Genomic DNA, 15,921 nt, shown 5'->3' with positions numbered 1-15,921 from the left:
GGTGCCCGCTGTCTTGTGACCACCTTTTCTGTCCTCACACCATCCTGCTCATTTGGATTGCCACTCCCCCCAGCCCCACTGTTATTCCACACACTGCTCAAACAGACAGATGTCACGTTGCTCAACGTGGTGAAGATTTGCACGTCTGGTTATTACCGGATAAGACTGTCGGGCTTGCACACAGCGATGTAACCCCTGTGGTTTTCAACCGTACTTATCGGGGTGGGGGCCAGCTGTCCAAGCAGGGTGTTTCCTCTAATCGCCAGCTTCACCTGCCAATATCTCACTGATAGATGGGGCAAAAGGTCCTCCTCTTTGTAACAGTTACTTTCACCAGACTCGGGAAGGAGTCATTTAAGGCAAGGCTGAGAAGTGCAAAAGAAGCATTTTGCTCATAAAAAAGAGAAGATGGGTAAACGTTGCTGGGAAAGGGTAGCAAGAAAGGACCTTGTAGGCACCCCTTGAATTTCTCCATTAATTTTGGCCACCAAAGCCACGTCTCTGTTCCCGGCAATAACTGTTGCTCCAGAAATCCTTCCCCAAGTCCTTTGGGAGGCTATTTTGGTTCATAGGAAAGTAACCTACCCATAGAATTTTACCTTTAAGAAGCTGGAAACTCCAAAGCTCAGCTTCTCCTGTGGGAGGAGGACTGCTCCTGCCAGGACTCGCACTGGACACAGTGGCTTTTGTCCCCAACAAGCAGCACCCATTGCCTGTCCTCAACCTAGGGACTCCTGTTACATCCCTTCTTCTTGTTAGACCTCACCAGAAACTTGGTGTTGAAGAGGGGGATTTTCTTGGAGCGTGGGGATGCTAGACACCATTGTCTGGCACGACTGCACGTCTTGAAGCTCCTAAATAGCCACAAACCCGGCTCCCCCTCCTTGTTGGGACTTCCTTCTCCAGCCCAGGGTTTTGTTTTGGGAGCAAGTGTTGGTCAAACACGCCTTTGTTTGTGGCCAGCCACTTGGCACGCAGCAGCACTTCTAGTGGGGCGAGGAGGAAGCTGTGCTCACGGCAGACAGGGCAGCTGTGACAGGACTGTGAGGGAATGCTGATGGGAAGGGTGCTGGGAGGAGGTGAAGGGAGAAGAATTCAGGCATTGGCTCAGGAATATGTAAGATATCCTGCCCCGACCCTCTGCACTCCTTGGTCATGGGGTCCAGCCAGTAAGTGCTGAAGTATTTGTACTGGTGTGTGCAAGAGTTCTCTCGGGAAAGAGGAAACTATTTAGGGCAATAACAGAGTTTAAAAGGAATTCTATAAGCGATACTGACTTCTTTGTCAGCAAAAATGGAAGCAAAAGCTGTTCATAGATGACATTATCTAAATGACATTACGTACGTATGTCCTTTCTTTCACATTTCCTGTAATCCTGTTATGGCATTGTCCCATTACCTCCAGCACTGTCATCTTTAAATGCTGTCAAATCTTAACTGGATTGCCAAGGACGTCAGAGCTGTGGTGAGGTGAACCTGATGGCAATTTCAGACATGCCCTCTACCTGGCCACCTCCAGCCCTGCCCCATACAGGTAAGGCACACTGGCTCCACATCGCTTATGGAGCTGCTGCCCATCCAGCTCCTTTCTGTGTCATTAGCGGCCATCTGCAAAGCATGCTGAACTCCTCAGCCTTAGATACAATGAAGTGTAGCATATTGTTGTTCAGTGTTATTAATGTTATTCATCTCTTAGTATGTTATTGCTAAAAAAAAAAAAGTAAAAAAAATAAAAGTCCTGAAGCCTATTTCTTACCCTCAAACAAATGGCCAGCTGTGTTTTTTCAAAAGCAAGGTGAGATATAGCTGCAGATGAGAAAACAGGAGGACATATTCTTTTGTTGTTTGTCTTTGGAGATGCTCAGACCTCAGAACTGAGAGATGGGAAGCACTTGGATTGCATCCTGAGCTGACATTGTGTATCATTGCATTGTTGGTGGTGAAGGAGCCCAGGTCAGGATGGCCGCTCTGATATCTGTGTGCAGCTCCCACATCTCTGGGCCCTGCTGCACTTGGCTGCACTGCTTGGCACTGCTGGTGAGTGACCACAAGTGATCTCTTTGTCCTCAAGGCTTGCAGCTAGGTGTGTGCTGTGTCAGTGAATCATAGAATCACAGAATCACAAGGTTGGAAACAACCTGCAAGATCATCTAGTCCAACTGTCCTCTCACTACCATTGCTACCACAAGCCTCTAAACCATATCTCATAGCTCCAGATGCCTCTTAAACACCTGTGCAGCCATTCCAGTACCTGACCACTCTCTAAGAGAAAAGGTTTTTCCTCATGTCCAACCCAAACCTCCTCTGATACAACTTATGGCCATTTCCCTGGGTCCTGTTTGCTGCCTGCAAGAAGAGGCCACACCCCTCCTCATCACAGCCTCCCTTCAGAAAGCTGTAGAGTGCAGCGAGGTCTGCCCTGAGCCTTCTCTTCTCCAGACTGAACAATCCCAGCTCCCTCAGCTGCTCCTCATAAGACTTGTGCTCCAGACCCCTCACCAGTTTCGCTGCCCCTCTCTGGAGATGTTCCAGGGCCTCAGTGTCTTTCCTGTAGTGAGGGGCCCAAAACTGAACACAGCATTTGAGGTGCAGCCTCACCAGAGCTGAGTACAGGGGATGATCACCTCCCTGCTCCTGCATCTTGTTGCTCAACTTTCTGCAACCCATGGAGTTCAGCCCAAGAAGAGATGTCATCATATAGCCACGCTGACTGCCCTGGGGATTATTCTCTGGATCAGTCCAGGTTAGGGTTTTTTTATTGCTATCTATTACTGGTATCTAAGTGCTGGCAGTTACAACATTTAATTGCATTTTCTTGTAACAAAATGCTTATCTTGCAAAAAAGATGGGCTTCTCTACAGTCCGTTTCATAAACTTAAGAACTCTTGTTCTCTTTCTCTTCCTAAGCATTGCTGCGCTCTCCTTTCATCCTCCGAGGCTGCTCCTCAACTGTTGCCCTGCACTGTCCAGAGCAGGACTGGGCAACAACTCTGAACCCAACCTCAGTGCCGCCTTCCTCACCTGCAGGGCTCTGCCCACTCTCCTGTGCTGGGAAGCTTCTTCTGCTTCCACTTATTTAAGAGCTAATGGGCATGTTGCTTCCAGCCCTGCTCTTCTGCAGACTTTTTGGCAAGGAGAAGGGTAAGAGTTGAGCTCATACATCACTGCCTCAACTGCTTAGTAAATCAGTACCTTTGTTGGGTGCTGGAGGAGAAATTGTCTCTTTTCTGAATCTCCTGATAGCTCAGGATTTGGGTGTAAAACACTGAGTGGAATCAGTTTTTTATCAGCTGTAGCTTGTCTTTTTTCCCCTCTCTGCACAGGAACCATTTATAGCAGAAGTGGGCCGAGTTTGCGACTTATTAATCTCTCACTCACATGTGGGTTGAAAAGAGACACCATGCCTTTATCAAAAGCCAGGCTAGCACAAAAGACTATGCAAAATCATCATCAAATCCTATTAGAGGTGGAAAATATCTCTTAGATCATCTCATTCATTTCCCTGCCAATGCTAGACTGTTCCTGAGAGTTAATTTGCTAGTGTGTCTGCCGCCAGCTCCCTGTGTGACCGTGGGTCTGTCATTTTGCCTTTGGGCTGTCACTGGGACTTGAACCATTTTTCTTGTGTTTCAAAACAGAGGTTTCTCATTTTATTTGGTGCTGGCATATGCAAAAAAAAAAAAAAGAAAAAAACCAACAATCAACCAACCAACCAAAAAAGCAAAACAAGCAAACAAACAAACAAACAAACAAAACAAAACAAAAAAAGATTTTCTTTCCATTTGCATTTCTCCCACACCATGATGGAGTGTTAGCTGAAGGAAAAGTCACAGCTCTGCTCTGTGTGTGTGGTCAAATCAGGGAATATGGTGAGAAGTCCCAAACTGAGGAGTCTTGCAAAGGTTGATTGCAGCTCTTGCTAGTGAGCACTTCCAAAACCTCTTGTCCTGCACACAGTGGGGCTTCTGACCGCACAAAGGAAGCCTCTGTGGCCAGGGGCATCTCAGAGTGCCTAGGCTACTCATGCTAACCAGTGTTTGTCCTGCATGATGCATTCACTGCTTCTGCTCAGCCTCCTGCTGCTGGCTCCCCATCTGGCACCAAGGAGTGAGCACCACCCTGTTTCTCATGCCCACCTTTCCCAGACTGGCTTGTTTTGGGGATGGACAGGATTGCACTTCTGGGTGCATTCTCTCGCACAGTTCCTTCCTTTGTGATCCAGGTAGCTGCAACCACAGACACACAAAAAGAGGGCAGGGAGAAGGAAAGAATACCAAGAAGGAAGGAAATGTCATAGGTTCAGATGCAAAGTGTACGCAGGCTGCTGTGGGATTGAGGCTTGGTGTTTCAGCACCGACAAGTTGCTCTGCAAGGAACTTCCCTTGCTTGGGAGACCTGCACCAGCACAGGATTGGATAAGTGCTGCTCTTGTTTCCTGGACTGGCTGTGCCAGCCAGTTGGCAAGGAAAAAAATCCAAATAGATTGCAACTGCAGCTTTTGATGGTGTCAAGTGAATGTAGCTTTCCTTGGTGTTTTGTTTCCAATGTGGTAGTGTGCATGCAAGCACAGCAGCCACACTTGTAGCTTTCTGCCAGGGCTGTGGCAGCAGCTGAGTTCTCAAAGCTGGGCTCTGGGTGCTTCTGAGTGACCGCCATTGGCAGAGTCCAGGGGCTTCCTAGTTTGCTGGGGCTCTGGAAATCAGAGAGCCTTCGCATGCTGTGACTATCAAGGTTCAGTGCATCACTGTAGCTAGCTAACATGTGCATGGGTTTAGCAGCCACTTGGTGTGGCTTGGTCAGCTCCTAAGGGCTTGCTTTCAAATCATTGCAGTGCATTTTTCATCTCCTACTCTGAAATTTGTCTTTGTTCCCTGATCAAATATTTGGGAGCTTTTCCTTAATTTCAACGCAGCCAATCCATGTTTGCCTTTGCCCACATGCGATGCTGTGCCACGGCTCCTGCTCCTCGCTCTGCTCAGTGTCAGACTTTCTCCATTTCTCTCCCTGTGATGCACAGGCAGTGCTGTGAGGCTGACGGACTTTCATGATGAGAAGGAAAACCGCATTTAAACAGACCCCAGCGTCATCAGATCTGAGATGTGGTTTTATTTCAGCTTCAATGCCCCTCCTTTCAAGGCCGCAAATCCCATTTACAAATGCACCCAATCTTCCCCTCGTTCACGGCGCTTTTATGGCAATGTAACGCCGCGTATTTTGGTGACACCACTCCTGATCTATACCACAGTGAATGAGAGCAAAGCCTCGTTTTGTCTCTGCCTCAGTGAGCTGAGCTGCCTGCCCGGCACCCCAGTGCTTGCCCCGCACTCATAGCTGACCTGCAGAGCCGAGGTCACTCCATGTGCATCCCTGCTGCTGGCAGGCAGGCGCAGGTATGTGCTTCTCAGGGGGTACAAGGGTTAATCAATGACTCCTGGAGTCTGCTTTGCACGTATTTATGTTCACCTCCTCATCCCCAGCTTGGCAATTATTCACACAAAATAGAATATAAATCCCGGTGACTAATTTTTCTTCTAAAAATTTCACAAAGTAATCAAATCCTGAAGTGCATATTCTCTTCCAGTGGTTTTATCAGTAAATCACATTTTTATCATTTATCAGCAAAAGTTAGATTTAAGCATCCTCACTGTAATGTTTGAAAGATGAACATTTGTTTCGCTGGGTACTGTGCCAATCAATAATCTTCCAGCTTGACTCAGCTATCAATTATTGCCACAATTATTTGTCTAGTTGGATATTTAAAATGTCATCAGAAAGAGATGATTACATATTCCAGAAACCGAGGCGCTGTATAATCAGATGAACTGAATCCAGTTAAATGTAGTGTGGTACTAACCTGTCCTTCAAAGCTGGCTCCCGCCGCTGCTACTGAAACAACAGCTTTCTGCATTATTGTAAGGAAACAGATCTTAACCTTGGGAGAGTGTGTGTTATTGGGGTTGGGCAGTACTCGGGCAGAGGAGACCTTGTGAGCTGGGAAATTGAATCAGCCGTGCTGACATAAAGGAGGGTTTTCGGGGGAGGGCTCTTTTTGCTGGATTTCATCTGCAAATCTATAAATAAGAAAAAGCACTCTTTATCTTCCTTTCCATGAATTTAAACTCCCGAGCCTGAATCCCCAAATTTTCATATGCCCTTTTTTGCATTCCTTGACGTGATATATGTATGGTAAATACTCTCCCTGCCCTGGGAGTGCAATAAAGCTGTAGCAATCCTTGCAAGTCTCACATCCTCCAATTCTAGATATTCTCAGTGTTATATCATTTTCAGCTTCAAGGATATCTTATCTGTGGAGAGGAGATGGAATAAACTGGAGGAGACTGGACAACTTTACGACACCTTTTGGTCCTATTTGCAAAGCAGAGAAAAATTTTATTAATTCTACTAATAGGTGCTTGTGCAAGTGATGGAGAAAATGCGATTGTATCCGACTCAACACTTGCTGTGCTTGCAACTCTGTGGTGACATTGAACTTGGTGAGGGACAGAATAAACCTTTTCCTTCCAAACTGGTGATTTGCAGCCACAGAGCTTGTTTTGGGGGACCTGCTTTTCCCTGACTCACTTTGTCAGGATGGTTTGCTGCTGGCTAAACACCATTGCTTTGAGAGTGAGAGGAAAGTGAGCCAGAGGGGAAGGCTAGGCGAGGAGGGCCAGAAGGAGTTCATTTTTAGAAGGAAATGATGGAACGGGGCTCTCCAGGGGAATGATGCTGAGTCTTCACATCCCCTTTACTAAACTTAAACTACAGGCCTGCTCTGAGCAGGAAGCCGAGAGTGGCAAGTAGGTGACTGGGGCTGTGTCACTCTGACAGAGCAGCTCCTACTTATTGAGAGCAGACAGATTTGTTGTTGCAGTGTGGCCCAACTCCACAGCCTTGAAGCTATCCCTCCACTCCTCAGCTGTCAGAGAAAGGGAAAACTTAGCATGCCAAAAAGTGCTACAGAAAGACAGCCAAAGAAGAGGTGTGGAGGAGGTGTGCCTCACTGGCAGCGGTGGGAGGCTGCGTCCCTCCTTCCTCACAGCCTCTGTCACCCTGTCTTCTCTTGCCCTGCTCTGGCAGGGGTCCTGTAGCTCAGCACAGTCTTGGTGTTCATTTCTTGGAAGGAAACTTTTTGAAGCGTTCTCTGCCTTTTATTCAGACTTAGTCATACGGCTGTCGGAAGGGAAGAGAGCAAGAAGAGGAAAAGGGAGCCAACAGAAATTAGAAAAGGAAATAATTCATCATGTATGATGTGCATCAGTGAATAAAATTATTTGGAATATCTCTGTGGCAATATAATTACCTTTTATTTAGAAAGTGGGCTATTAACTTGATTGTCCCCAACAGCCATTGGGTAAATGTGTAATTGTGGGCCACTGGATTGAGGCTTTGCCCAGAGCCAGGATGGGCTTTGGTGCCTCTGTGGATCAGGGCTCCAGTGAGGTCTCTGCTCAGTCCTTTCCCAGCCCTAAGCCCAAAATAACTTCTTCCAGCTGACAGGCTTTAGGCTTTGTGGTAGATGGACCTGGTTTCCTCTGACTGTCCCAGTGGTGATGCTGGTGGGAGGCTTTCAAGAGCGACAGCTGGAGATGCTGAAAACACAGCTTTTGAAGGAAGAAATGAATGACTGGAGACCCTGCCCTTAATTGTATGCATTGGAATGGTGAAGTGATGGTGGCTCCACCTTGGTTTTATTACTGCTGCTGCTTTCTAAGTTTGGGTAATAGCTTTAGTAGTGTGGCATAGTGTTTTGACGTGGTTCTTCTTCAAAAGAAGTATAGTCTGTGCAATAACGGCATTGTTGGGACTTTGTGGAAAACATTTTGCCAATCTTACTAAAATAAGTTCAGGAAGTTGAATTTATATTAAAAAAAGTCTTTTCAGGAAGGAAGAAAACAGTTTATGAATTCATTTCAGTAATGACTACTTACTGTTTATCATGAACCGATAGGTAAGTCATGGCAGAAAGGCAGCTGGGGGAGCAAGTCACTGAGGATCCCACAAAGCAAAACATTTTTTAGATGTTTAATGTGAACTCATTAAACTCATGTGAACATTGTTTCCAGGAGCCGACATCTGTCCGTTCACAGCCAACGTGAGCTTCCTCTGCAGAACTGTATTTTTTTAAATACACGACAGTAGCAGTGCTTCTCAATTCGTAAACAACACTGTGTTGCTTTCTGGAGACTTTGGGAGCATTTTCCTTTTCTATTCAAGCTAATTAATCAGGATCATTAATCAGGATCATCGAATCTCAGTTAAGACTGAGAAGTGAATTTCGACTTGCTTTGGGCTAAAACCACTGTGCTAAAGGAGTGAACCAGCCCCAGCACTTACTGAAAACTGTGATGGTAAAATTCACAAAGAGCACTGAGAGTGATAAACAGAAAAGTTCAGAAAGTTCTCTGTAGTACATAAATGCAGCCATAATAATAATTATTATTATTAATCACTGGAACAATATCAGCACTGTTGATAAGAACAGCACAAGCAGCTGCTTATAACTTGTTCATATGGACCATTAATATTACGCCTCCTGTAACCTGGAGGGGCATGAGGAAGGATGAGGGTACTAAGGAAAAGCCTGTCAGGTCAGTTTGTTTCCCACTTGTGCTGATGGTGTCGACTGCTAGGAAAAGGTGAGTCATGAGGCAGCCCACGTGTCATGCTGAAGGGAGAAGTGGCTACCGCAGACAAGACTGGACCCACTTATCTCCTGTCCCTGCTGAGCTTCCTGTGTCCCAACGGCTCCGTGTCGCTTGCTTTCGGTTGAAGGAATTTCAACAGTACAGATTTCCAAAAATGAAAAAAAAAAGAGAGATTTGACAGGCCAGATGGAGGAGAGCTGAATCAAGTACAAGTGGTAACAATTAACTCCTCTTTCTCTTCCCCCCCTTTAAATAGCATAACAACATTTATCAGTCCAAAATTGAAGCAGTTAGTTGACATTAAAGCAGGATGAAGAAGTCTCTGGGTTTGGCTCGAGTTGTCTTACATGGCAAGCAGAAGTGAGGGAGGTGCTTGCTGCAGGTGCTCTGGTCTCTGTCTGATGGCAAAAGGTCTCAGGCATGTGCTCAAGTCACCCATGGGACCTGCAGTATGGCAGCACCCCTGTGTGTTTCTTGAAGCAAGCACAGGAAAACAGAGGGTCTGCAGAGCCAGGCGGTCACCCGAAGGTGTGATGCTGCGTAGCTGTTTTGCCACTTCTCCAAAGCGCCTGTGTGTCCGGAGAGCAGCTTTTCTGGATCTAACCCTGACTTTTGAGAAATGGAGGAAGCTCTTCCAAAACACATTGGCTCGCACATGCAGATTATTCCATTACTCACTTGGCAATGGTTGGAGTTGGGCGCCTTGCTCCAGAATGTGTTTCACTCCCAGCAGTGGCATCTAACTGACAGCTTCTCCTCCCAGCTGGTCCCTTCCCCAGCCCGTGTCTGGCACGGCTGCTGGTGCTGCGGGCACGGCTGCAGCCTTGTGCTGTGCCCAGGTGTCGGGAGCTTGCTGGGTTACTCTGTGAGCACGGTGAGGAAGGATCAGCTATGTTATTTTTGTAATGTAGAGAAACCTCTGAATGCTGAGAGCGGGCATATCTTCCTGTTTTATTAACTAATTGTGCCAACTGCCCTGAAAGGCGCTCAAATGCCAGTATCCATTCCAGTCATTTGTTAACGGTTTTTCAGATCGGAATCTAAATCTGTTGCGCATGTGTTCCAACTTAATTCACTTCTGTTGGGGCCGTGGAAGGTAGGATCTGTTCCAAGTGGCATTTTAGGTACTACATGGTGCTCCTTAGAAACGTGGTGTGGTAGCACTGGCTGTCTGTGGGCTGGGGTGCTCAACAGGAGTATATCTGTGGTCATGGGTGAGCAGTCATTGGTGAGACCCACTGGGTTTCTGCCTGGCTCTTAGTGGCCATGCATTCCTGTTCACCACGGGGTGTCCCAGTATAATCTCCATGGGGTTGGGAAAAAGAGGGGTGGGGTGTATTGGTTCAGGATTTGTGCATGACATCCAAGACACCACCTCCTGTGGTTCTGAGGGTTTTGTGCAAGCCTGCAAACCAGATCCTTGGCACTGGTGCCACCAGAAAAAGCAAAGGGGGAATGGGGCTGCACCATGTTTCTGTGCTCCCCATGGGGCCCGGGGCCAGTTCCCAAGAGGTAAGGGAAGTTGTCAGTAAGATTCTCTGGGAGGAAAAATGTGCACAGAGAACTGCACAGAGAATGTAACAGAGAATGTGCACAGAGAATGGTAACTGGAAGCTGCTTTTATTCTGATCTGACCAGGAAGGAGAAGGCAACCTTGGCCAAAAAGAATGCTGTAAATACAGGCGTTCCTGGAGAGCTCACAGCTGGGCTTAGGCAAAGGGAGCATCAAGGTAGTGGTATTTGATCAATATGCTGAAGAGCTGGAAATGTTACATTTGTGTATCGTAGGCATGTAGTGACGTTTTTTCTATACCATTAGTAGCTGAGGAGGATTTTATATGAGGTCCAATGGAGATAAATATTTTTTAAATGAAAAAGCCCTGAAAACTTGCACCCAAGAATTCCTAAATGTTGGCAAGTGATGCTTGTTCTTTATGAAGTTACACACTGGGAAAATAGTGTTCATGTGTGGCTGGGTAACTGGAAGACCACTAGTAATACTTTGCTTATCTGCTCAGGGAAAATAATTGAGGAGCTGGCATGAAATTCAATTGATAAAGAATTAAAGCTAAAATACAATACATGCCACTCAAATTTATGGAATACAGATCTTGTCAAATAAACCCGATTTCATTCTTCAGGATGACAAGCTTGGTTGATAAATGCAGATGAAATAGACTTTGCAAGGTGTTAGACATGGTTCTGCGTGAGATGGAAGAGTAAGTGCTGTGTGGTATTGATGGCATGGGCAGGAGGATGGAGATGTGTGGTCTCAGGATGAAGTTTTGCATGGGGAGTAAGCCCATGTGTTTGTGGATGTCTGCACTTGCATGGAGCTACAGAAAATTATCATAGAATCCTTGATACAGTCCTTGATATCATAGATACCTTGAGTTTGAAGTGACGTTAAAGCCCATCAGCCCCAACTGCTGTTTGCCTTGAGCATCTGGGGATGGGACATCCTCATCTCCTCTGACAGCCTGTGCCAGCACCTGTTCCACTCACTGAGTGAAAAGCTGTGAAAACAAACAAATTTTGGAGAGGGACTGGGAGAGGCTCAAGCTTTTTCTTTCAGAAAACTTAATGTGCCGTGTTTTCTGTGTGCTTCCTTGGTTATGTGGGGGGAACTGTGTATACCAAGGTGCTTTCCAGTGGATCACCAATAAGCAAACAACAGGAGAGAAGGGATAGAGGTGGAGCCATGGGCTGGGGTAGTGGTGTCCTGCTTCACATCCAGGTTTGGGACACTCCTGTAAGTCTCTTGGAAATTGTTGGAAAAACCCTAGTGGCAATGCAGAACTGTTTTGTCCTACCACACTGCCCTGGGGGAAGGTGAGGCAAGCTATGAAACAAAGCATCCACTGGATCCCTTCCAGCCTGGGCTACTAGAGGAGCACAACCAGGCATGATGGCTTGGGATAAAGGGAAGGTGAGACGCCTCCAAACCCTCTGTGTTGCTCATGCCTCTGCTTGCCCGTAACGAGCAACCAATTTCCATAATTCTTACCGATTGGCAAGGCCTGTGTTAAGCTGGTCAGTCCATAGCCTCCATAATTAACCAAGCACTAATAGACAAATTAGAAATGGTGTCTCTTCAAAGTAGGAGGTGGAGGCAAACCACAGATTTTAACCATTTCATTGCTTTCTTTTATTGCCCAGCTTTATGACACTCTTTCGAAAATGGTCGGTTGTTTGAGATTAGGGAGGCTTTGTACATAAACATTATTTTAAATTTAAATTATTGTCTTGATTACCAAACATGGACGGCAAATTAAAAACTTGTTTTTCAGGAAAGCAAATGAAGAATAATATTACATTTTACACTCCACTAAATCAATGTAGCCCTAATTTTACCGTGCAGGAAATCAATTCTAGTCTTTATAACAGTCGAAGATGTTTTGAACAAAGTAATTTTGCAAATTATGGCAAGTAACACATTTATTGATGACTGTAGTTTAGGAATTTAGAATTTGTGAGCACAGTAATATAATAAGGCTGTACTGGCAGGAGCTGAGTGAAATACAGATTATATGGTGAAACTGTAATGCATCATTTGCTATTAGTGGACTGGTAATAATTACTAGTTTCAAAGCAGCTTTTTCCATGTAATCTTTAGTCTCAGTCGTAACAGCCCTTCTCATTGACATTATGATTATGCTAGCTGCCCTTATGATCTGGAATATCTAGTTGATGGGAATACTAAAATGTGATAGCGAGCACTGTATGTTGTGTCCTCATTATAAGATAAAATGTTATTTTCTCTGTGCTAATTCATAAAATAGAGAAACAAGGTAGCCTTACTTTGTCAGTGCGTTGCCATGATGTGCGACTTACAGTGCGTCAGGAAAAACTTCCACTTTGTTACAGCAAAGCAGGATGAAATTTTCATGTTTATTTTCTTTCTTTCTTTCTTTCTTTCTTTCTTTCTTTCTTTCTTTCTTTCTTTCTTTCTTTCTTTCTTTCTTTCTTTCTTTCTTTCTTTCTTTCTTTCTTTCTTTCTTTCTTTCTTTCTTTCTTTCTTTCTTTCTTTCTTTCTTTCTTTCTTCCTTTCTTCCTTTCTTCCTTTCTTCCTTTCTTCCTTTCTTCCTTTCTTCCTTTCTTCCTTCCTTCCTTCCTTCCTTCCTTCCTTTCTTCCTTCCTTCCTTCCTTCCTTCCTTCCTTTCTTCCTTTCTTCCTTTCTTCCTTTCTTTCTGTCTGTCTTTTTCTTCCTTTCTTCCTTTCTTCCTTTTTCCTGAGCTCACAAATGAGCAGAGTGAATGTGAAAGCCCAATTGAATTTTGCTCTAATTTCAACAGATTTAAGTATTTATCTGCACTCGCATGCCTGGCACATAGCAAGCACTGTGATGCATTTTATTTGAACGCTGGCTGCAGTTGAAGGACGAGATGTCAAATATTATTCCAAGAGCTTTTAAAGTGGCTTAAAGTGTTAAATGCCTGCTGGAGATGGCCAAGGTGTGTTTTACTCACCCAATTCAGATTGTCAGGCCAAATGTGTAATGATGGAGGAAGTGGGTGGCTGCAGCATTTCTCTGCTGGTGGTGCTGCTGGTTGCTTCCCTGCTGTTCCCGTCTCACCATTCAGCTCATTGTAAGACATCTGGATGAAGCTGTTCTCCTCAATGGAGATGGGAAACAAGACGGTTGTGGATAAAATTATGTTTTCTTTCCATATTTGCTTTTTTTTTTTTCCCTCTTTCCTTTAATTCCCATTTCTTCATACTAGGTAATTGTGTTAAACCTTATTTGGGTATCTCTCACATTGTCTCATGCTGAGATTTACCTGCAGAGGTTTGGCTGGAGCTGGGAGTCCCCTGGGCACAGCTTGCTTGGGAAGACCCTGGGGGTATTTTTGTTATTTGTACTTGGCAAATCTCAGGGGTGTTTTTTTTTATTTTTTTTTATTTTTTTATTTTTCCTAAATCACTGAAATAGCATCTCGATAGAACAGCTAGGCAGGACTGGAAATTATTTTTTGTGCTCATCTTAGCTCTTGTTGCAAGTTACCAGCATTGAGCAACAATTGCATACGGAGATGGAAGTTGCTTATGCACAAACTTACCAGGACTGATGGAAACGTGCTCATTGTCTCCCTATCTCCCACTGCTCTTCCCTTATGCCCTCAAAAAGTTATTGATTTCTCTTGCTTTTTAATATCATCAGGGATTGCTTTCTTATGCCATTATTAGCTTGCTTTTTGTTTAATTATTTATTGGTTGGTCACTCCTTTGTAATGCCCATGTTATCTCCCAAAATAAATGACCATGTAACAGTGTGCTTGCTCCCTGCTGCCATGCCGTTCACCAGCCTGAGCCCATCTGCAGTGCTCCAGCCCACTCCTTGTTTGTATGCAACTTTCTCCCTGGTCCGGGCCCTATTCCACAGTTCTGAGTTCAGTTCTGAGCTGGGAAGTGGAGTGGAGCTTCCTCCAGCCCTGAATGCTCCCCTCTCCCCACTTGGCTGTGGCCTTGTGTGGTAGGACAGCTCAGGCGTGGATGCGATTAAACATTTACGCTGCTGTTGTGTTGTTTTGCAGGTAAAGAAGAGCCCAGCAGCTACACGTGCACGACCTGTAAACAACCTTTCAACAGCGCCTGGTTCCTCTTGCAGCACGCACAGAATACGCACGGCTTACGGATCTACCTAGAAAGCGAGCATGGCAGCCCCCTGACACCACGGGTTGGTATCCCATCAGGACTAGGTGCAGAGTGCCCTTCCCAGCCACCTCTCCATGGGATTCACATTGCAGACAATAACCCTTTTAACCTGCTCAGAATACCTGGCTCTGTCTCGAGAGAGGCGTCAGGGCTGGGAGAAGGGCGATTCCCACCCACGCCGCCCCTCTTTAGCCCTCCCCCGAGGCACCATTTGGATCCGCATCGCATAGAGCGCCTGGGTGCCGAAGAAATGGCTCTGGCCACCCATCACCCTAGTGCCTTTGACAGGGTGCTGCGACTGAACCCCATGGCAATGGAGCCCCCTGCTATGGATTTCTCCCGGCGGCTGCGGGAGCTGGCCGGCAACACCTCCAGTCCGCCCCTGTCCCCGAGCCGGCCCAGCCCTATGCAAAGGCTGCTGCAGCCCTTCCAGCCTGGCAGCAAACCCCCGTTCTTGGCCACACCACCTCTTCCTCCTCTGCAGTCCGCTCCTCCTCCCTCCCAGCCACCAATGAAGTCCAAGTCCTGCGAGTTCTGTGGGAAGACCTTCAAGTTCCAGAGCAACTTGGTGGTCCACCGCAGGAGCCACACTGGGGAGAAACCCTACAAGTGCAACCTGTGCGACCATGCCTGCACTCAGGCCAGCAAACTGAAGCGCCACATGAAGACACACATGCACAAGTCATCACCCATGACAGTGAAGTCTGATGATGGGCTCTCCACTGCCAGCTCCCCTGAGCCCGGCACCAGCGACCTGGTCGGCAGTGCCAGCAGTGCCCTCAAGTCAGTGGTGGCCAAGTTCAAGAGTGAGAATGACCCCAACATGATCCCCGAGAATGGAGATGAGGAGGAAGAGGAAGAGGAGGAGGAGGAGGAGGAAGAGGAGGAGGAAGAAGAGGAGGACTTGACCGAGAATGAGAGGCCAGATTATGGCTTTGGGATGAACCTGGAGGCGGCCCACCACCACGAGAACAACTCGCGGGCTGGAGAGGAGAGCCGGTCGATGCCAGATGTCATGCAAGGTATGGTTCTCAGCTCCATGCAGCACTTCAGCGAGGCCTTCCACCAGGTGCTGGGGGAGAAGCACAAACGGGGCCACCTCTCCGAGGCCGAGGTACACAGGGACACTTGCGATGAAGACTCGGTGGCTGGTGAGTCCGACCGCATTGACGACGGGGCGGTCAACGGCCGGGGCTGCTCCCCTGGGGAGTCTGCCTCAGGCGGCCTGTCCAAAAAGCTGCTGCTAGGTAGTCCCAGCTCCCTGAGCCCCTTCTCCAAACGCATCAAGCTGGAGAAGGAGTTCGACCTACCCACAGCCGCCATGCCCAACACCGAAAATGTGTACTCGCAGTGGCTGGCTGGCTACGCTGCCTCGCGGCAGCTGAAGGACCCCTTCCTCAGCTTCGGTGACTCCCGACAATCGCCCTTCGCCTCCTCCTCTGAGCACTCATCAGAGAATGGCAGCCTGCGCTTCTCCACGCCGCCGGGAGAGCTGGATGGTGGCATCTCGGGCCGAAGCGGCACGGGAAGTGGAGGGAGCACCCCGCATATTAGTGGCCCGGGCCCTGGCAGGCCCAGCTCAAAAGAGGGCAGACGCAGCGACACTTGTGAGTACTGTG

General features: G+C 46.9%; 1 protein-coding gene across 9 annotated transcripts in view; it reads left to right on the top strand.

The window, feature by feature from the left end:
* BCL11A (BCL11 transcription factor A) overlaps positions 1 to 15,921 on the top strand; it is a 60,044-nt gene that overhangs the window by 37,993 nt on the left and 6,130 nt on the right. For 5 of the 9 annotated variants that reach the window (XR_008204372.1, XM_052674074.1, XM_052674021.1 and 2 more), the window contains exon 3: positions 14,182 to 15,921. This exon is cut by the window's right edge. Coding sequence is in view for 8 of the 9 variants with exons in the window: in XM_052674074.1 (XP_052530034.1) it covers positions 14,182 to 15,921 (1,740 nt within the window). In the remaining variant the exon portion in view is untranslated. The remainder of the gene's footprint in view (positions 1 to 14,181) is intronic. The other 4 variants (XM_052674045.1, XM_052674029.1, XM_052674064.1 and 1 more) reach the window with 2 other exon arrangements.

This window comes from Tympanuchus pallidicinctus, unplaced genomic scaffold (assembly GCF_026119805.1).
Source record: "Tympanuchus pallidicinctus isolate F22 unplaced genomic scaffold, pur_lepc_1.0 scaffold1, whole genome shotgun sequence".
Taxonomy (NCBI): Eukaryota; Metazoa; Chordata; class Aves; order Galliformes; family Phasianidae; genus Tympanuchus; species Tympanuchus pallidicinctus.
Note: the sequence above shows the minus strand (reverse complement) of the source record. Positions and strands in the feature narration are given on the sequence as shown.